The sequence below is a fragment of the Aythya fuligula genome, chromosome 5 (genome assembly GCF_009819795.1).
Source record: "Aythya fuligula isolate bAytFul2 chromosome 5, bAytFul2.pri, whole genome shotgun sequence".
Lineage (NCBI taxonomy): Eukaryota > Metazoa > Chordata > Aves > Anseriformes > Anatidae > Aythya > Aythya fuligula.
In genome coordinates this window covers 27054116-27074621 of record NC_045563.1, presented here as the reverse complement: position 1 = coordinate 27074621, position 20506 = coordinate 27054116, and the positions used below count along the sequence as shown (strand labels likewise).

At 43.4% G+C, this 20506-nt stretch overlaps 1 protein-coding gene across 1 annotated transcript; it reads left to right on the top strand.

Moving 5' to 3' along the window:
- Positions 1 to 42: 42 nt before the first annotated feature.
- Positions 43 to 13391, top strand: ALKBH1 (alkB homolog 1, histone H2A dioxygenase). The gene is made up of 6 exons (XM_032189433.1): positions 43 to 174; positions 2932 to 3040; positions 6155 to 6317; positions 9889 to 9979; positions 11140 to 11333; positions 11883 to 13391. The coding sequence occupies exons 1-6, from the start codon at positions 43 to 45 to the stop codon at positions 12304 to 12306; spliced, it is 1113 nt and encodes a 370-aa protein (XP_032045324.1). The 3' UTR covers positions 12307 to 13391.
- The last annotated feature ends 7115 nt before the right edge of the window (positions 13392 to 20506 follow it).

The following is a 20506-nucleotide window of genomic DNA, read 5'->3' as shown; positions in this document are numbered from 1 at the left end:
CCCCGGCTGCGCGCCCCGCCCGCACGCGGCGCCGGGCCCAAAATGGCGGCGGCGGCGGCGGCGCTGGGCCGGGAGGGCGGGGAGGACGCCTTCAGGAGGCTCTTTCGCTTCTACCGGCGGCGAGACGCCTCCGAGCTGCGCGGAGTGCTCGATTTCTCCGCGCCGGGGGGGCAGGTAACGGCGGGGGGGGGGACAGGGAACAACGGGATCCTCCCGGCTGCCCTCACGGCAGGCTGTTAGTTGGCGCGGTGTGGCGTGGCCCCGCTGGGGGAACGGGTGAGGTGTATGGGGGTGAAGCGGCCCCAGCCCCTGAGGCATCGCGGCTGTGGGGCTGCTGCCGCCATCCCCGGTGTGCCGGGGGCTCCCCCGTGGTGCCCCGAGTGGGGCCGGTGCCGGAGCCAGTCCCGGTCACCCGGTGGTGCCTGAGCAGAGCGCCTCGTTTGGGGGGGGCGGTCGTGATGGGTGCTGTGTGCAGGCAGCTGTCTGAAGCTGCCGCTGTAACAAGAATCCTGCTTGATGGTTTTGCTTATTTTTATTTACTGCTGTTGTTAACTTGTTATGCCCCAATAACTGATCTCTGAAGTCTCTAATAGAACCACGCGTTGTTTAAGGGAATCAAAGTGTCATGCAGACTGGAAAAAAAAGTAAAGGTTTATGTTAGCTAATGCTATTTATTATTATTAACGCTATTTCCTGGGCCTGTCAGTTGCCATTTTGGTCCTGAAATAGTTGCGTGAGCAGGACACGGAGCCAGGCTTTGGCTCTCCCACCTGAGGAGCTGTTGGCTGCAGTTCTGGCTGTCATCCCTTAGAAAAGTTTCTTTTCCTTTTTTCCTGTCATGCCACAAGCATCTGGCCCAGCTGTCAGTTCAGGCAGTCAGGAGTCCATCTGAAAGTAGCGTTTGGTTAATCATAGTTAGTAGTTCTGAGATGTCCTGAGTTACTGAGAAGTGATCCTTTAAACTCATCTCCCATTTTGTCACATCGCAAAAGGATAATGGATGTTTCCTCAAGTACTGTTAAGCATGGATTCTCCATGAACCTACACAAATACAGGGCACAGAGAATATAGTTGAAACGAAACTTGACCTAATTTTTCATGTTTCAAATGTTTAGTCTTTTCTTTCTACTGTTCTTTTAAAATAAATATTTTTCTATCTTTTCAGGCAACGATTTTGATACTGTGAACTGGACACAAAACCTGACCTATTTGAAATTGTTCAAGGTGTTAGCGTTAAACAAGGGAGTTGTTAACATTTCAGCCTTTCTTGAGCTTGCAGCAATCCTTTGTCAAATAAAGGATTCCAGCCTTACAACCCTTCTGGGAAATTCATAGGCCTTGAAAGCATCACAAGCATCTGTCCCTTCTCCATGTCTTTCTTTTGTGCAGGCTACCTTCTGAGATCAGTTGATAGCTCACTGGTGAAAGCATCTTTTATTCCTCTTTTCCCCCAGGTTAAAAACACGTGGCTTTTCCCTTAAAGAAGAGCTACAGGCCAGCCAGATTGACCCAGATACTATTGTTCCTTTTTTCTCAGAAAAGTGCTTCAAGTGATTGAGCTCTTCAGTGAAGTGTGACATGCCCCAGCTGCCCTGCTACAAAGCATGTTTAACTGATTCAGCACGCGTAATTCTTCATCACAGAAACAGGTCCTGTTCTCAGGAAGCCCTGGCAGCAGCAGTTTGAGGAGACAGAGGTGGCAAAGGCTCAGTCAAAGGAATTGCCCTCCTGGGGTTGTTCCACAGACAGGACTCAGAATTAAGCTCTGCGAGGCTGGCAGTCACAGAGCTGCTTTTGGCAGGTAGTGGAGAAATTGGAAAAACTGAGCGTGTTTCCAGAAACTGCTCCCCAGCAGCAGTTTAGCATCTTCTCACAAATGTGATGCATGCAGTTTTGACTCATTGCTCAGAAGATTGCAAACAGACCGGTCAGCCTGCAGAGACTAATTTATGCCTTGCTCACCTCTGCAGAATCTGAGTGCTTGCGCTTGGGCCTTAATTTTGTATACACTTCAAATTGGCGTCAACCAAATCTTGCCTGCCTCTGCCTGCTTATTCCTACAATGCCTGCACAGCTCTTTCCTTACACCAGCCTCTACTTTTGCACAGCTGTGTTGACAGCTGGAGTGGGGAACTGAGCTGGAAGAAAATCAGCCTGCCTCAACCCTGTCCTCCCTAAGAAACTTTGCAGTCCTGAGGGAAGAAGGCAGTGAGAGCTTGGATAAGTTTCTTTCCTTCAGCAACAGTGTAGGCTTATTGCAGCTTAAAACACGTTATTGTGGCCCAGTACGGTGAGAAAATACATCTTGCTGACCCTTGTGTAGGAAACAGGAGCAACAATGTGGTATTCAGCATTTATAGGGTTTCTGCAGTCCTTCACATCAGACAACTTTGCATGTTTTATCATTTTATCTTTTCTCCTGTAAATTACAGATGAGGGTAGTTATCCACCCTATGGAATTAGGAACAAAAAACAGTAATTGGAAAATGCTCTGAAGGTATAAAGTGTTACAAGTAATAAATATTGCACTCTCTCGTGAAGATTGATAATTGGCAGAATGTTTTTTACAGCCTTGAGGCTGTACTGGGGAAATGGACAAACAGTGCAGATTTTTTTTTCCCTATAAATTGTTCCTTATGAATGTAAGACATCTCTCCTGATCCCTGAGTCTCATAGAAATTGTAGGTACCTTTTGATTCTTACATTGAGTACCTACCAGCCCTGTTAGTAGCTGTTTGCCTTGTTGTGGTCATGATTATTCAGACAATAGTTCTGTGGTACAGCTGGCATTTTCACAAGATTCCCTGAGTATGATGTTCCGGAATAGGGTAGCACTCTTTCTTTTGTACAGGTGTTGTTTTTAGACGAGTTTTGTCTCTCTTCCTGTTGTTTTTTTCCCTCCCTTTAACAGATGCATTTTTCTTTTGCCAGGTGTTCAGATCACATCTCAGTATTTCTTCAGTCAGTGACCAAGATGCTTCCCGAGCAGGATTACAGCCAGTTAGCCGGTGGAAAGCCTATGGCCTCAATGGCTATCCAGGTAGGTACCTCTTGATTTCAACAAAAATCTCACACAACTTCATTGCTTCTTATTCAGGCATCTTCCATCTTATCTTCCTTGTCCTGCCTAAAAAATCTATTTTGGTTTGCCTCAGCATAATTTAACGGCGGTGGTGGGTTTTTTAAGTGCAGTAGAACAAACGACTCCGTTAAAGGGTGGGATGTGGTGACATACAGAGCTTAGAACAGAAGGAGCAGTTGTTTCATGGTCTCTTACCAAGCAGATCACCCCTTGTGAGAATGGATTCCACTTGATGTAGCCTTCGATAGAGATTTTGTATTTCTGCAGCATCCATTTTTCTTCCATGTATATCATGAACGTGAGGTAAGTGGCTGAAATACAGTCACTTCAGGTCTGAAGTGTGGTCTCTACATAACTGGTGTACAATAAGTGAATGTAAACCTCTTGTCCTATTCAAGGTACAGAATAATTTCATTAGGCGTGTAACTTCAAAAACTGAAATGGTATTAGGTTTTCAGGACACCTGGTAGAGTCGCACAAAGATGTTAGGTTGGATTGAACCTCCAGAGGTCTCTCGTTCAACCTCTGCTTAAAAGAAGAGCCAGTTTGAAAGTTAGATCAGGTTGCTGAGAGCTCTGGTTGGGTTTGGAAATCTCCACAGACAGAGAGTACTCAGCCTTTCTAGGCACACATTCCAATGCTCAGTAATTCTCATTGTGATGTTTTTTTCACCTTATATATAATCAGAATTTGCCTTGCTGTGGTTTGTGACTATTGCTTCTTATAATTTTGCCATGTGCTTTGGAGAAGAATCTGGAATCTCCAGGTAGCTTTAAGTCATACAGGCCCATGTGCAATCAGCCTTAATTGCCGCAAGGGTGCACTACTGACTCATGCTCAATTTGTCCTCCAAGACAAATTGGTTTTATGAGGGGTTGTTCCTGTTGCTAGACACCTGCATGTCTTACCCAGGTGGAGGCTGGAGATCACGTTCACCAGGTGTAAGGTAATACCTAGTGTGCTGCAAGATTTTGGTGCAGTGCAAGAATTGTATCTGATTTCTCATGGCAGATTCCTTTAGTATACAGATCCCCAAATAATTCCTCCTTTGCTTATTCTACTCAGCCCAACCCTTTCAAGGCCAAAAAGTTCATTTATGTTGCATTTAAAGCTTGAGTTGTTCTTTAGTCAGCTCAGAGAGATTGCTAAAGAACTATAGTTCTTACTCACCTCCCTGCCATGTGTGGTTTACTCCGCTTTCTAGCGCCATTAGCCCTCTCAGGAACTATTCAATCTTGAATACAAGTGTAAAAGTCTATAGTAAAAGCCAGCAACTGTTAGAAATTCAGGCTTCTCTGCCTTTTTTTGACATCAGCAGCATAGTAGTTTCCTGCTTTTTGGTTGCTCTCCCTTTTGTAAATCTGGATTACTCTGATTTCTTACCAGTAAGCAATTAAAGGTTTGGAGAGACACAAACATGTTTGGACTTTCTGATACAAGAGTCATAAAACCTGGATTCTTGTTCTCAGCTCTGTGTGTAAGTAGTTGCCCTCCAGGCTTCAATTCCTTCATTAATACCTGGAGACAATACATGCCTAGCGCAGCGTAATTCATGTATGTACTGAAGTGCTTTGAGAAACACACATCAAAAGCTGTAGACAGGAAGGGCAATGTTATTACTCTGTTCTGTACAGAGGCCAACAGAAAGTAAATTTAATGCTTCTGGCAAAGAAAATTCTTGTAGTCAGACCTATAAGAAAGCTACCTGTAGACTGAAGGTGCAGGGAACGGAGTGAAATGAATGACAGTATGTTATTAATACACTGCAGGTTCTTTTCTAAGCAGTTAATTTAATCTTGTGAGGTCTGTGAGATACGCTGGCAGGAAGCTTTTTCCATGCTTTTATTACTGCTTTCATAAAGGCCACAAGGCAAGTTTGTAGCCCACTGAGACTCCTCGACTTGCTTCTTCCTTTTTCATCTATTTTTGTCTGTTTAACTTGCTATGACTGAGAAGTTCAAAAAGATACAATAGGGCAAAACCTTGAGACCTCCTTTTCCTTTGTTCCCCCTAAATCCTTATCTCCCTTTATATGTGAATTTTGTGTTGGTGAGCCTTACTGAATTGAGAGTCTTGAAAGAGTGCCTTGATTCTCAGAGCAGGTGCGATACAGATTAACAGCATCTTCCCCTCAGCACGCTCACTCATCGATACTGTCAGTCCTGGCCTGGAAGGAAACCCCCTTGGGGTGCTGGGGAGAAAATTCCAGTGAAGAATCCTGTTACCTCTTCTCACAATGGTATATCTAATGTCAAGGACTATTGTCTGTTAAGATATGGACCAAATCGATCCATTACGTTTCTGCTAACACTCTTATTTGGGCTGCTGCTTGAACTCTGTCTGAAATGCTTGGCTAAACGAATGTGCACTGTAGCTACCTGTTCATCTCATTTCGTTAATTAACAATGACTGCAAAATGTATCAACAAAGGCTACAGCAACAGGCAGTTCGGATTATAATTCGATTTTCATCCCATTTGAGCACTACCATACAAAAATGTAAAGACTGATATGACCAGACTTGCTTGGAAGCAAGCATGAACCAAGGAGAGAAACAGTTTACATTACTAAGTACTTGTTCAGTCTGTAGACTGCTCTCTGCAGTTCTGACACTGAAGGAGCAATAAGAAGACACAGTGAGTTCTGAGGCAGCACCAAGGTTAGTTTGAAGCCTGTAAAAACTCGACTAGAATTACTTTAACTTTGCAGAGTTGAAAAGAATTTTGCTGGAGCACTTCGGTATCAAACTTACTCCAAAGCAACTGGCTTCCCAAGTTCTCAACCCTTTATCTACCTGTAATTAATATGCCTTATGCAGATATTTTTGACTCAGACCAGCTGTGGCTTCCCCCCTGCCTTCTACCTTATAGCCACCAGTTGTTTGGAATGAAGAAACAGTAGGTCTCAATTAGTCAGACCTGTTAATAGATCTCATCAGCTTACAAATTCAGGAGCTGTACATCTAAGGTGTTCTTCCAGTACCTCCCACTCTTCTTTGCCATGGTTTTAGAAAACATAGGGATATGCCTAATTGTACTTTCTCCCTACCCTCTCCCTCTTTCTTTATGGTCAGGGTTTATTTTCATACGAAACCCTTTCCTTCCGGGCTGCCAGCGCCACTGGGTGAAGCAGTGTCTCAAGCTATACACCCAGAAACCCAATGTCTGCAACCTGGACCTGCACATGGCTCCTGAGAAGACCATTGATCTGTGGGGGCAGAGCAAGGAGCAGCTGAGGTGAGTCCAGAGTAACCCTGGCTCAAAACTAACAGAGCCAGAAGTGCTCAGCTCTGAGAAGGTTGAAGAAAAATAACCAGGGAAGGGAAGCTTAAAAAAATTGTGTGCGTGCTGGCAGTATACAGGTTGTGTCAGACATGCCAAGCTGAAGATGAATTATGGCATGGCTTGATGTGCATCCTTGTTAAGTCTCTTCTTTCACGTTCATAGTGGGATTTTCCAGTAGTAAGTTATTCCAAATCTATCAGTTAAACGTCTAGGGTAAAACAGCAACCCTGGCTGATGGCATGGTGCTCAGAAGCTTGCTAAGCTCAGTAACAAGTGGAACCATGAGGTCCCTCTAGGCCTCTGTTTTCCTGAGGCAAAGCAGATCCTTTCCAAACATGCTGCATGTGCTAGCTCCTTCCAGTCAGATGCTGGATCTAGTGTGCTGCAACTGAAAGGCCATATTTGTATTTTTTGAACTCCTCAAATCTGCTAATTTCTATGTTTTATTTTCCAAGGTGTTCTTCCAGGTATTTTTCTTTCATGCCATCTGAGATGGAGATTAAACATAACACTTTAATGACAATCCAGTTTATTCTCAAAGGTTTCTATGCTATCAGAGTTCTGTGGCAATGCAGTGGCCTTTCCTCTACCCAATTTGGAGGCTAATAGAGAATTTGTCCAAGTTTTAAAGTCAAGTAGAAAACTAAAATCCAAGTTTTAAAGCTTTTTTTTTTTTTTTTTAATTAATCATCTATAAAAACAAGTTAGAAGCTGCTTACAGTCTACGATCTGTTAGTTATTGGTTATTTATCATTACCTTGTTGATTTCATTGCTCGTTTTTCAAGAAGGTTGTGTCACGTAATGGATTGAACAGATTTCCCTGCAGCTCTCATCTTCCACTGCAGTCTGTTAGGGAAATTGACCTGGTGAGATTTTTTTTTTTAAATACATTCTTAACATCCACAAGATACAGATTTGCACAAGTGAGGTTTGGACTTGTGAATATTTTCACCTAGGAGAGAAGTTATGACTGTACTTGTTACTTCCAGGCTCAGTCAGAATTAGTTGCAAAAATCCAGATGCTTTTTTTTTGTTTTTAAAATACTGACTTTTACATTTCTGTTCCATCAAGGATGAAAAATTGTTCTTTGAAAACATTGTGAATTGTGCCCTACAGCTGAAAAAAGTTGAGGACTGCTGCAGCTTGACAGGCCTTTCCTAACAGTACCTCCTGCACACACACAGAATGATCAGAACAGAGGTTAATTTGCAGCTGAATCTAATTCAGTTGAAAACAGTGTTTGGAAGAGTGATGGCTGGCAGCAACACTGGCAGTTTTATTAAGCACTTGCCTTAGTCTTCAAGTGTGCAAACTGCTGTATTTCTGCTTTACCCGAGGGGAAAGTGGATCAAACTAGCCAACTTGTCTATTATTAAGAGTGAGAGCTTTTCAGGGAGGGGAGAAACAGAGTGCTTAACTAAAAGGAGGTCTAATTCCATGCCTGGACACAGCTTTAATGCTTTTTATCTTTCCATCTTCTTAATACTTTTTCATCTTCCATCAGGAAGATACCTTGCGTGTTTTGCTTGGGTCATAGCATATCTGCTGTTTGCAGGATGCAGGAATCACAAGGAAATTTCCTGGAAATGTATGCCATGGTCTCTCCACAAAGTGGAGTTCAGGTATTTTCTTAAAGTGTTGAAGACAATTAGAAGTATCAAAGAGGGTAGAGCATCCCTACAAAGGAGATTTTATATGTATCTCCCTCTGTATAAGAAAAAGGCTGGGGAAGATTTTATAGATACAGGCATTTACCAGTGAATAAAGAAAAAACGGTGCTTCAGAAGAACCCCACTGCTATTCAGACTTGCTCTCTTTCTGAAGTAGTTACACCAGAATCTTTCGGTGCCTTCTCGTAGGAGCAGCTGGTGGTACAGCTCTAGGAACTTCCTGTTTCCAAATACATAACACTCAGGCTTTTCCCTTCTTAGCAATAACATTTGAAATCACATGCAAAACACTACATTCTGGGACTAAGGATGTACCGAGCTCGAGTTCCTGCTCTTGTGCAAACACTAACACAGCAGCGAAAGAAGACGAAGGGCACTTTGAAAAGGCAGGTGCTAAAAATGTTTCATTATGAATATTAACTTTGTTGGTTGAAAGATGTAGAGGAACGAGTTGTGGGCTCTCCCTTTTGGAAATGCCGTGTTACCTGTTGGGAGCTCCCTCAATTGCTCCAAGCAGCATGTATCTGACAGTTGCTGCATTACGGTAATCGCAGTTGTTATTACCTTATGACAAAGAAGGAAACGGGAAAGATTACTTTCTCTCAATATTCAGTGAGTTATGAAAAATCTCTGCAAGTAAAGAAACTGGCTTCTTCCTGGTTTAACTTAATTCCTCTTCCTGGTTTAGCTTATAAGCTATTGATACTAAAGATCAGTATAGGTGCAGGGCAGCAACAAGCTGTGTATCCAGGTAGAACTGCACATTAAATGCAGATACTTGGTGAAGACTTGACCGTGGCAGCACAAATATTATGCATTCTGTTTTATGAAGGAGTGCATGTCACACTGAACTAATGAGGCTATAAATGAGAGCCAGCCATCTGGTGCTACTGTTTATCATGATGTTCTGAGTACATTTCCCTTTCCTTTCTTTACCATAACATATGACTTAGCATGAGAAAAGAAGCTGCAATTGCTGGCAGAATCGGACTAGAAGATACGTGTACCTTCCTTTTCATATTTATCACTAACATGCTTTTATGTCTGCCTGATATACTGGAGTTAACGCTTTTTGGTCCAACTTTGTGAGGACTTTTCCATAGGCCCACCCCTGTGTGAGGTTTCAGACCGCTGGACCACTGAATTAGGGTTGTCACTTGAGAACACTTTCGACATGCATTGTGCTGCTCCTTCCTAAAACATCCACTGTGCTTTTTGTCCTGCATGGCAGCCTGGATAGGAGACACCTGTCATCTAGATTTCTTGACATTCAAAGATGTGTATTGTCGTAGCTAAAGCAGTCTTACTGAGTTAGTTCATCTTAAGCGCTTCTTGTGAAAGAACCAAGCAGAAGAACTAATGGTCCTCTACTTAGGAGAGCGTTATACAGCTTGATATACTTCACTGTCAGGTGAAGCAGTTTCCTTTCTTGTAATTTTCCATTTAGTGACTGGAATATTTTTTTTCCTTGTGTTTACACCTTTAGATCTTCACAGATTCTGTTCTTTCACTTGCAGGTGCATAAACAGTACACATTTAATTCTGACGTCTTAATCTGCTCCAGTTCACTATGCTGTCTCCGTCTGATAACCCCTGTTAGGTACCACAGAGCAAATACAGCTTTTCAAACTGCCAACAATTGGTGGTAGACCCTACAGCTTGCACTGATTGCATGAACTGAATTTTCAGGGTCTTAGAAAGAAACAACAGCGTCGCTGAAAATAAGTCTAGCAATGATGGTTCTAATAGACTGTCACGCAGATGAATGAATCTCATTACTGTGTGTTTAACTGCCATAAAACCCTTCAGAAATTAACATGTGTCCCATTTCTTTCTATTTTGTCTTTGCAGAAGGAAGGGTTCCAGTAAATGTGAGCCCAGAAGCTTACTGGAGAAGTTGCGCTGGGTGACCCTCGGTTACCATTATAATTGGGATACCAAGGTATTAAAATTAAATTCTCCAGTTCTCTTCTTCAATGTAAGTACTCAGAAAGGCAGACAGAATAGGGTATTATGGAATAAAATTTAGTATTTAGTAAGATGCACATGATCCTACAAGACAGTCTTGAGGAAAGGCTGTAACAAACTATGCTTTTAAGAACATTTTTAGTATGTATGAGTTCACTAAGGAGGATTTAACAGCGAAAGCCCATTGCTGCCATCTTTGCTTTCAAAGGTAATATGGTAGCGTGTACTTTGCTTTAGACCCCTGACTCCATTTCAGGGTAAGTGAGCGTTTTTACCTTGCTAAAAGGAATAGGCTCAAATGCATTGTTAACTACTTAGAGTATGAGTGTCCTTGAGTGCTTCTTTGAAATGCTGCTTCTTGATGGAAGAGCAAGAGAGAGTCAGAAGAGACTGCTTAAGATGTGACTTTCAACTTCTTATCTGAAGCAGTATAGCACAGTCTCACCAACTAACAGCTATTTTGGAGCTCCTTAACATTTTGGAGACCTAAATAAACTTTCTCAGCAGATTGAGTCAGATGAAGGCTGAGAAAAGATGGCAGAGTGAATATATGCAGTTTATCAGTATATTGCAGATACTTAACCAAAGCAGATTGCAGCTTTTTCTTTTTTTCCTAGAGCAGCCAGTTAATGTGTGGCCTTAGTAAAACTTGATTACTCTCTTCCATTCTTCTCAGTCAAAATCACTCAAGGGAGAGAGGAAAAAGTAGGCTTGCAATTGATGCCTGTTTGTCTTATCCTTCAAAGAAGGAACAAAGATGTTTGTTTCAGAGCTCTGTTGACGAGATAAAGAAATCTCCATCAGAAGCTTTAGGTGGTGACTAAGTGACCTGTGATACACATAGATCCTCAGGATGTTCGTATTAATCTTACTGACTTCCTGTTTAATAGTAATGATTAACTCCACAATTTAAATCCAAGACTATTAACTCTGCCAATTTCAGCATAGGCCCAGAATTAAACAATAAGAGAAAAACTTGAATTATACTTACACTGTAGTCACACTCTAGGCAAGTATGATCTTCTCTATGACTGTCAGCCAGACTTCTGAGATCTCATTAACCGTCTGTTTTCAATTGTATGTGCTGTCCTGATGTTTTAGGTTTGTTTGTTTTTCCCATTCTCCTTCTTCCAGAAGTACACACCAAATCACCACACTCCTTTCCCCTCAGACCTCGCGTTCCTGTCAGAACAAGTGGCTGCAGCCTGCGGGTTCCAGGGTTTCCAAGCCCAAGCGGGGATCTTGAACTACTATCACTTTGATTCTTCACTAGGAATTCATGTGGACGAGTCTGAACTAGACCATTCTCGGCCCCTTTTATCATTCAGGTGAGTGCATTGTGAGCGTTGTGGGAGGATTGGTGGCTTTATTTTTTTTTTTTTCCTGTGGTTGCATACTGTTACAGGAAGTTGGTGTGATGTAGTTTGCTAATTGGGTATATAATCTTCACTCTCTGAAGACCTGAATATTAGGAAGCTGTAGCACAATAGCATTGGTTTCTTGAAGACTGCTTGAATACCATGCATGTGGCATCTCTGTGGAAGAGCTCTTTTCACAGGGGACAGTTCTGTTTTAGAGTGGCAGGCTGGCAATTCTGGTACTGATCAACAAGCATGAAATATCTCAGCAGAGCTTCAAAATGGGCAAGGCCACACAGTTTGTGAACTAAGATTCACACTTTGCCTAATGTTAACCAGGCCTGTTGGTCTGCTTTCTGTGTTCTCGATACAAAGTCAAGATGAGGAATCCATCTGGGGTTTTGTTCTTGTGTGTTTTCTAAAGAAATGTAAGTGGTGCTAACATTTTCCTATTGTACACACAATTTTCCGTAGCTCAATTTGTTTTCTCTTCTCTCTCCATCGTCATGCCGTCTTCAGTTTTGGGCAGTCCTCCATCTTTCTGCTTGGGGGCCTGAAGCGGGAGGAGGCCCCAACAGCCATGTTCATGCACAGTGGAGATATTATGGTGATGTCTGGCTTCAGCCGCCTGCTGCACCATGCTGTGCCCCGCGTCCTTCCCAACCCCGAAGGGACAGCTTTGCCTTCGTGCCTGGACCAAGCCCTTCCTTCAGACCTTCCTGCTGGCTCGGTCATTGAGCAGAGCTCTGAGGAGGACTGGCAGGTCTGTGCCAAGTACTTGCAGTCTTCCCGCATTAACATGACTATTCGGCAGGTGCTGGCTGAGGGTCAGAATTTTCCAGAAGAGTCTGGAACAGACTTAAAGGGTCAAGCACCCTCTGAAGACGGTTACCATCAGGAGAACGGCAGAGCCAAGAGACACAAAGCAAATACTGACAGCTGAGACCAGGAGATCGCGTTGGCATGGACTGAATGGGCAACCTCTGTCTGGAGCTGGGAGCTAATACGATCGTAGTCACCTGTCTGTGTGGGCAGTAAGGAACATCTGCAGAATCAGTGCTGTCCTTGGTGCTGTAAGAAATAAGCTGGGGGAGGGAGGGAGAGAGAGAACTTAATCAGAAAAGAGGGATACGTTTAGGACTGGGTCAGGAGATGAACTCCGTTGAAGTTCTGTTGCAGACGTTCATTGTACTTGGGTGCCTTTAAGTATTCTCTATAACTTTCTGACCTGTATGTTGCACTATCAAGCTTGGTTCAGTGATGCTCATAAAATATTTTAAAATCATTGGGCAGAAAGTGCCTGCAAAAGGTACAATTGGCATGCATTAAAGAAGCCCATTGGCCTAGTAAAGCTCAACTGAAGTGCATTAATGAGGGTGAGGGAGAGTAGGTTGCTGTGAAACCTACCTGCAGCACTTCAAAGAGAATTATCTCTACTGTAAAAATTGGTTCAGTGATCAGAAACTAGCAGCTCCCCTGAGCAACACATACTGTAAGCTTGCTGTAGCTCTGTGCTGTCCTTTTGCCTGCTTGCACCCCTCAGCTGCAGCAGAAACTGGTTTTGAGTGGATCTGGACTTCTTGCATATTTCAAATTTTAAAGGGAAGTGACTGGGGGCTATATTTACTCAGAATACCTGGTAATTCCAAGTGGGTCTCCTCCCAACAGTTAGGGTGTGAGTGAGCCCTACGTCCCCATTCTTACAGAAGTGCCCCCTCTAAGTGCCTGCAGATTCTGGTCCTGCAGTCCCAAGCTGGTATCTTTAAGGAACAATGACTTGCAAGTTGAAGCAATGAAGTTGTAAATGGAGTACCTAAAAAAGAAATTAATCACTGACTATCTCTGTCACCCAAAGATAAATACAGTGAAACAAAGGCAAGAACTGGCTTTTGTGCCCATTCTCTTTAAGACTCAGACCTTCCTATCTGCTTTTTAATGCAATTTTAATTGTTGGTGTGGAATGTTCTATCCCTGGGGCATTTTGTTGCACTTTCCCAATGAATAAACTTACTCAGTTTTTAAATTAAAGATCTCTATCAGTTTTAGTCTTTTTTTTTTTCCTTTTACTTTCCTTCCTGTTACTTATTTCAATGTATTGTTAATGCTGCTGCATCCCTTGTGCTGTTCCCCTTCAGGCTTCTTTTGGATCTATTTATTGCCTCAGCCATCTGCTAGCGCTGGTGGAGAAGCCCTGCATCTCTGTCTGCAGGGCCACTTTGCTTATGGGCTGTTCGGGGTTTGCTGGGTAGTTTCAGAGGGGTGTTGCCTGTGGTATATCAAGTCCAATTTAATATGTATGTGGTATCTTTTCCTCCTGGTGTGTGTCTGATCTGTTTATGTCACTGCAGGTGAGTATTTGTGTATCTGCGCAATTAATTCCTCTACGTACAATACTGCAATGAGCTCCAGTAATTTATTGACTGAAATATAATTAGATGCGGGGTTTAATATCTCACTTCCATGTTCTATGCCAGAAGTGTCTCCTTTCTATATCTTAGGCTTTATATGGACAGCTGAGCCCTGGGAAAGTGAATACTGGTACAGAGAGGTTACAGTATGACCAGAAGGGAGTGTTGACCATCTGGGTAAGTTTCAGGAAAGAGCAGAACTCCTTTAGTGGCACCTGAAGAAGAGGACGGGGAGAGGAACACTTGTCTTCATAACAATGAGCAGACAGGTTTTCTCTTGTTAACTCAGAGGGAAGCTAAAATCTACCTATTCCCTCAGCACTGAAGACGAGAGAAGACAGGATTCATGGAACCAGGCAGTTATTAACCAAATGGCACTGGTTGCTTCATGTTGCAGGCTGAGGTTTAAGTATATTCATATTTCCAGTTCTTTATGTCTTCAGTTCCCTACAAACATGACAAATGCCAAGCATTTATTTATTTCAGTATGCAGTTGTTTCTGTGTTTCAAGGACAAGAACCCATACTGTTTATCCTCTGCAGTTTGAAATAGAAGGAAATGCTGCAAAACAGCAATAGCAATTGTTCAGGGGAAGGATCCCTTTCATTGAAGCCTTGTGTTTAGATAGGGCTGAGCATCTACTGAATTACTGATCTGCACTGAACCCTGTTATCTAATGCCACTGGGAGACATACACCTGATCTAATTGTGTACCAGGCACCCAGAAAATGAAGAATCCATGACCTAGAAGGGTGCTGATCAGAAATTACTCCCCCCTAAAAAAATAAGTAAATAAATAAATAAAATTAAAAAGTCACCCATGTATGAAGAATAACAAGTGTAAGAAGGGAGAATTTCCTGAACTGCCAGTCTAACAGCACCGTTGATTCCGCAACTATATTAGCAGCGAAGAGTGGAGTACAACTGAGGAAACCCCTGACCTAGTCTACACAGTCACCAGTTTGTGGCATTTGCACCTCACCTATTCATATTTGTGATTATATGGCAGAGTATAATCCCATAAGTATAATTTCCATAGCACTGATCATAGCTCAGCTTTTTATATCTATAGATACTATAAAGTTTTACGTCTGTTGATAGAGGTACATGCTGAGATACTGTAGCTCTTAGTTCTTGTCAAGGAGATGTGCTGCCCAAGGGCCACACGCACAAAACTGCATCGGTGCCATTGGCAGCAGGCTTCTAGGATGCCCTGCTGCGTGCAGCAGAGGGGAGAGAAAGAAGAGGTCATCTGGGCCAGCTCTGCAAGAGAATTTATGTAATGAGCTGATTACCAGAAGATAATGATGTGTTTAATCAAAGGCCACCTGGAAATGAAGCATGTTGTTTACCCCCTGTACTCTGTTATGTGATCTATACATAAACTAACTGTCCGACAGAATTTAAGCAGTTGCTAATTTATTTTTTTAGTACTCTAGAATAAAGGAAAAATAAAATCCACAGTTACATCAGAATCAGTGCACAGGGGGATGAATGCTGGAAGCAGAAGAGGAAACTGCCTGTACAAACTTAGCATTTCAGGCCTCCTGAGAGTACTCTGCTAGGGAAATTCAGTGTTACAAACTGGGCTGCGCAGTAGTGCTCAAGACAGATTTACTGCATGCCCTCTGCTTGCCCAGCAGGCAGTAACTTACTGGCAAAGCAGTCCCTAGAGCTGTGCCTGCTGCCTGGAAGATTCTGATCCCAGTTTTTTTTGAGAGCTTGTCATTTTTTTCCTTACTGTTGTCACTGCTGTGCCTGCAGGTCCGGGTTGGAACTGGTTTGCATCTTCCAAAATTCAGACGAGCTTGGATTTGTCTCCATCTACTCACATAACCCATTCCCATTCTCTGCATCACGGCTCAAGCAGGACAGATAAAATGTGAAGAGCAGACTCATTGGTGACAAGACATGTTCCCACTTAATTAAGATGCAAAATGGAGCTGTAACTCAAGGTGCTTTAAGCATACTTCAGTTCTGATGAAAGTGTAAAAATTGCCCACATCTGAACACGTTACCTCAAAAGGTTAACAGGTGTATGTGGACTGCAGAAATTAATGGTCCAGAAAAATAAGTTGCTGGAGGCCTCAGAAGACCCCTATATAGAAAGTCTTCCTTGTATCATCTCTGTGCAAAGAGACAGGTTTTAGCAGAAAGTGTCTGACAATGCCTCTGGATATCCTAATAACCAAATTTAGTTGAAAACAGTCTGTTGAATGCTACAGATCTGGTACAAGAGGCACAAGGTGCTGTTGACCCAAGTTTAGCATGGTACAAAATTCAGCTATTTATATTTAGCAGATGATAATCACAAATAGCTTAACAAATACAAAGAATTGAACCCTGACTACTACTACGGTCGTGTTTACTCTAACGGAGTCCAGGTGAGCTCCGAGTTACCACATGTAAGTCAGAGCTCAGCTCCTGCAGGCTGTACCTTTGTGTCACCTTCCGATACCTGTCGCCAAGGGACCCCAGGAGCAGCGGCTGGAGGCACCTCTGCAGGTGCCCAGCCCGGCCTCCCGCTAGCAATAGTGCTGTTGCCCACAGGCTACCCGTGCTATTAGAACCCTCGTGGCACAGCCTGCCCTTCCTTTCAGTAGCCTGTGCCAGTGCTGCCCTGCTCACATGACGAAGAATTTTTATGTCCTGCCCGAGTTTCCAATCGCAACCTATAAACATTCCCTCTGCCTTTTTATTACCATCTATTACTAGCAAGAGTTTGGTTCCACTGCCTTTGTAACTCCCCTTCAACTAATTACAGTCTACAATTTGATCCCTCTCTCCTCCTCAATCTCTACACCACACAAAGGGACCCCAAGATCCACAATATTTGCTCATAGATTGCATGCCCTCAGCCCCTGACGTGCCTCAATAACCCTTCTCTGCACCCCTTCCAGCTTCAGGTGGTATCCAGTCTCTCTGCTAGTGCCAGATTCTGCTACAAACAGGATGCCACCAAGTGGACCACTGAATCGTAACTCAAACACACCAGATCCACTTAAACCCACTGGATCCTAGGGTGTTTTGCTTTTGGGGTTGCAGCAGGGAGAGGAACATTCTGGAATATCAGTATAATTTTAGTCCAGCTAGCATCATCCCCATCCTTTTCCTGCTATTTTAAGTGTACAACCCATTTTAGGAAGACCTGACTGTGCACAGAAACTGAACAGGTTCATCAGTTACAAGTCCATCTCCCCAGGACAGTGTCTGGAGTGTGGCAGGGAGTCAGATCTGATTTTAATTCTCAGCCAGTGCTTGTGCTCAGATAGGCATCACGGAAAGCATCACCCACTTCCACTGCTCCAGGGAGAAGGGGAGAGGGGATGAAGTCTGTAGAAGTGCGGTATCTTTCCCTCTCTTCACCATAAAGGCTATGATTACTCCTCTGGATAGTCAAAGTTCTAACCCTGGGTAGGCATTTCCCATCTTACTGCTATTCCATCTCTGACCTTTTCCTATGTTGCTGCTGAGCACCCTCTCTGACAAAATCGCCCTGCGCAGTGGACTATCTCCTGACTAGTATCTGCAAGTTTGGGTACTCTTTTTCCCTTTTTGTGCCTGTAAGAACAGAGCTTAGCAGCAGTGTGCAATGAACTGAATGGCCTAAAGGCTGAGCCCTCCTTCACCATCACCCAGTGTTCCTTTCCTTAACTCAAGTACTCAGTGCTGGTGGGTGAGCTAAGGACGTTTGCTCACAATAGAGATTTTTCCAGTCTCTTTCATGTACACATCTCAAAGTTCTTCCAAAAGGTTGGTCAGAACCATTACACTCTGGAAAGTTAAGAGCAAGGCCAATTTACAGCAAAATGCGACAGAAGAGAAACAGAAGTTAGGCAAGATACAATGAAACATTCTCCAAATATTTTTGTGAAACTATAGAGAGAGTAAAAAGTGAGACAGACCAAAGAGATACTGCTTCACTCTTCTTGGATGTTGGGAAGTCAGCGCTTTTCACAAGCTTTTAGCTTCTTTCTAGGTGAATTTAAAACTCATTCTGTATTTACTGAGGAAGGCCAGAAGAATCAATAGAGGGCTTGGCTTTCTAGAGCTGATCTTCTCACCAATCATTTCTGTCTCTGTTCTGCACAAAGGGCTTAGATAAGAAGGTTTTGTTTTTGTTTTCTTTCTCCTTAATGGATAGGTTTCTTAATTAGGATGGGGGAAAAATTACTGCAATTTTGCTGTGGCAAATTAAAACCAAAATGAGGTAGCAAAGAGCATGGTCTGGAGGGGAGGGGGGCAAGCAGAGACAGCTATTGATTTTGAAATGATGGAGGAGGCCAGAGCAGAACACACAGACTGGAAAGAAGACTCATCTTTCAAAGCACCGTTCTTGCTTAAAAACAATCAGTCTGGGCAAAGGTGTTGGTTGTTGCTGAAACTTTGAAGTTAGCTTTGTTTTCAAACAGAATTTAAATTTTAGAAAGACTTGCTGGTTAGTAAGGGGATGGCTCCTTAGACACATCTAGGAACTAGGAATCACGGGATGGAGCTGAACATAAGTAAACCTGAGTGTCCAGAAACTCTTAGCAGTGGTGGTAACAACAAATTATTTGTAAATAGTTTCTTCCAAAGAAGAAAAAAACAATGCCATTGCTCACAGCCAAGTAGGCAGAGAAAAGGCAGCAATCATTGCTGAGCATGGCACAAGCACCAAGATCTAACACCCCTCTCACTCCCAGTTGCTGCATAGCATGTCCCATCTTTTCTAGAACAGAGAGAGCTGATCTGGCATTGTCTTGCCTGTTGCAGTAACTGAGATCAAGCCTAGGTACAGCTTTTTGCCACTGCAGTCAGCACACTTTCATACACAATTTTTCCCTGTGGCTTTTCAGGCAGCATTCCTCTAAGACTAACATCAGATGTTAATCTGACCTTTGTCAAATACAGCCAGCACCTGGAAAGACTCCGAGCAAATAGCGCTAATCTTGTAATAACTGGTTTGTCTGATTGTTCTCATTGCTGTGATGAAACCTGACTTTGCAAAAGCGCTGATTATCAGATGTCTGTGACACGTAGTCAGGAAGATTTTTGCCCCACTACTGCACACAGGCTGTAGCCGTTCTAAATCCAGCTGAATGCTGCATGCAAATTACCCATTTTTTCAGTCCAGAGAGCTGAAAACATGTTGCAGGTCCTTTCAAAGCAAGGGTTTTGTTCCACCATGTAGGAGACCCATCTTCTATTATTAGCACTGATACTCATTGCTCTGTCAAGTCCTCATCCCAATGCTGGTGAAAAACTGGCATCTCTTTTGCTCCTCACACTGGGATGGCAGTTTGTAGGAGCTACTACGTCCTTGCTCACAACCCGTTTTTTCCCCCTCACTCTTCCCTCCAAGCAGTGCCACAAGGACAACAGGATCTGCCGTTTTCCTACTACTTCCTCCATCTTTATAGCCAAGGTGCTACCACATCACCTGTTCCCTGCCTGAATCCCAACCATCAGTAACACACAAGTAGCTGGCAGTGAGAACTCTTCACTCCTGACACCCTGTCTGCACTTGAGAGCAGCCGAAGCCCACCTCTCCTGCAACAGTTTCAGGGACTGCTCCTGCTTTCGATGGCTGGATGTCAAACAGAAGTGTAGAGATAGCAACTCTCAGCCCTTCCTGGCCCAGTGCTGTCTGTGTGCTCCAGGAGACATCAGGGTTTGGCACGGTGCTTTGATGCTTCAGCACTTACCTGGGCTGAAAGTCAGTCCGCAGACATCTCCCTCCTCATCACAGATTTATGCAGCAAGGCAAGTCTTGCACAGTCTTATCGCTTCCATTGTCTGCTCCACTGTCTGTTCTTCCCTCCTCCTAGGACTAAATGATAGGAGAGAAGTCAAAGGAAAATAAGATCCCAGGTGAGCAAGCATACAGAAGTGAAGATATGGCATGCTCTTTCTGATCCCCGTGGCCTACTCACCCCTTCCTTTTAGCTGCAATGATCATAGCATATTTTTGAGGGAACAGCAGAGGCTGCTCGATGCTGAAGACTGCAATCCCTGTCTCCACAGATCTTTAACATCTCCTTTCCCTGGAAATCTCACTGGAAATGCTGTTTTTTTCAGGTGACTTGGAGCCCACCACGAAACCATGGGTCTCTGGAGAGTAAGTGCACAGGTACTCAGCGTTCAATATTATTGAAAATTATTTTCTGCAGCAGAAAAGCAGGAGAGAGAGAGAAACATTAGTCATAGAGCTGCTTAATTGAGATCTAATAGCCAAGGTCAGTGCTCAGCCAAGAATAGATAGCAGAAGCCTCCCATGGTGTATTTTTGTGATGAGATGTTCATAGCACACAGACTGATCTATTATTGGTTTTCACTATGAAAAATTTAGCTATCTCCTGGAATATGCTCAAATCTATTTTGCATCATTTCCTTGCTTTTTCATTTAAAAATATGTTTCCAATGAGACCTCATGACAGCGCAAATTAGCAAATCTCAGCTGAGTAGAGAGATTGCTTTACTTTCACTGAGACGCAGCTCTCGCTTCCCTTGCCAGAAGAGACAAGATGACAATACCTGTTTGTCTGTGTCTAGCAGGCTTTTTTTCTGTGCTTTAAACAAAAACCCTTAAAGGGAAAAGGCAGGTACTCAATGGAATATGCTACAATAGCCACATTAGTGAGGAGCTTCTAGCTGTGTTCTGCACAGAAGGGCCGTGATGACCTCACCTTCTGGCCTACAGCCCCTCTCTGGTCTCCTGTGGCACTTCTGCCTCCAGGACTGGGTGACCATCTA

Bases quoted from the DNA above. Each gene is read 5' to 3' on its own strand.
- ALKBH1 (XM_032189433.1), top strand. From the start codon at position 43: ATGGCGGCGGCGGCGGCGGCGCTGGGCCGGGAGGGCGGGGAGGACGCC. The intron at 6,318-9,888 runs GTGAGTCCAGAG...TTGTCTTTGCAG, and splicing joins CAGAGCAAGGAGCAGCTGAG to AAGGAAGGGTTCCAGTAAAT. The intron at 9,980-11,139 runs GTATTAAAATTA...TCCTTCTTCCAG, and splicing joins ATTATAATTGGGATACCAAG to AAGTACACACCAAATCACCA.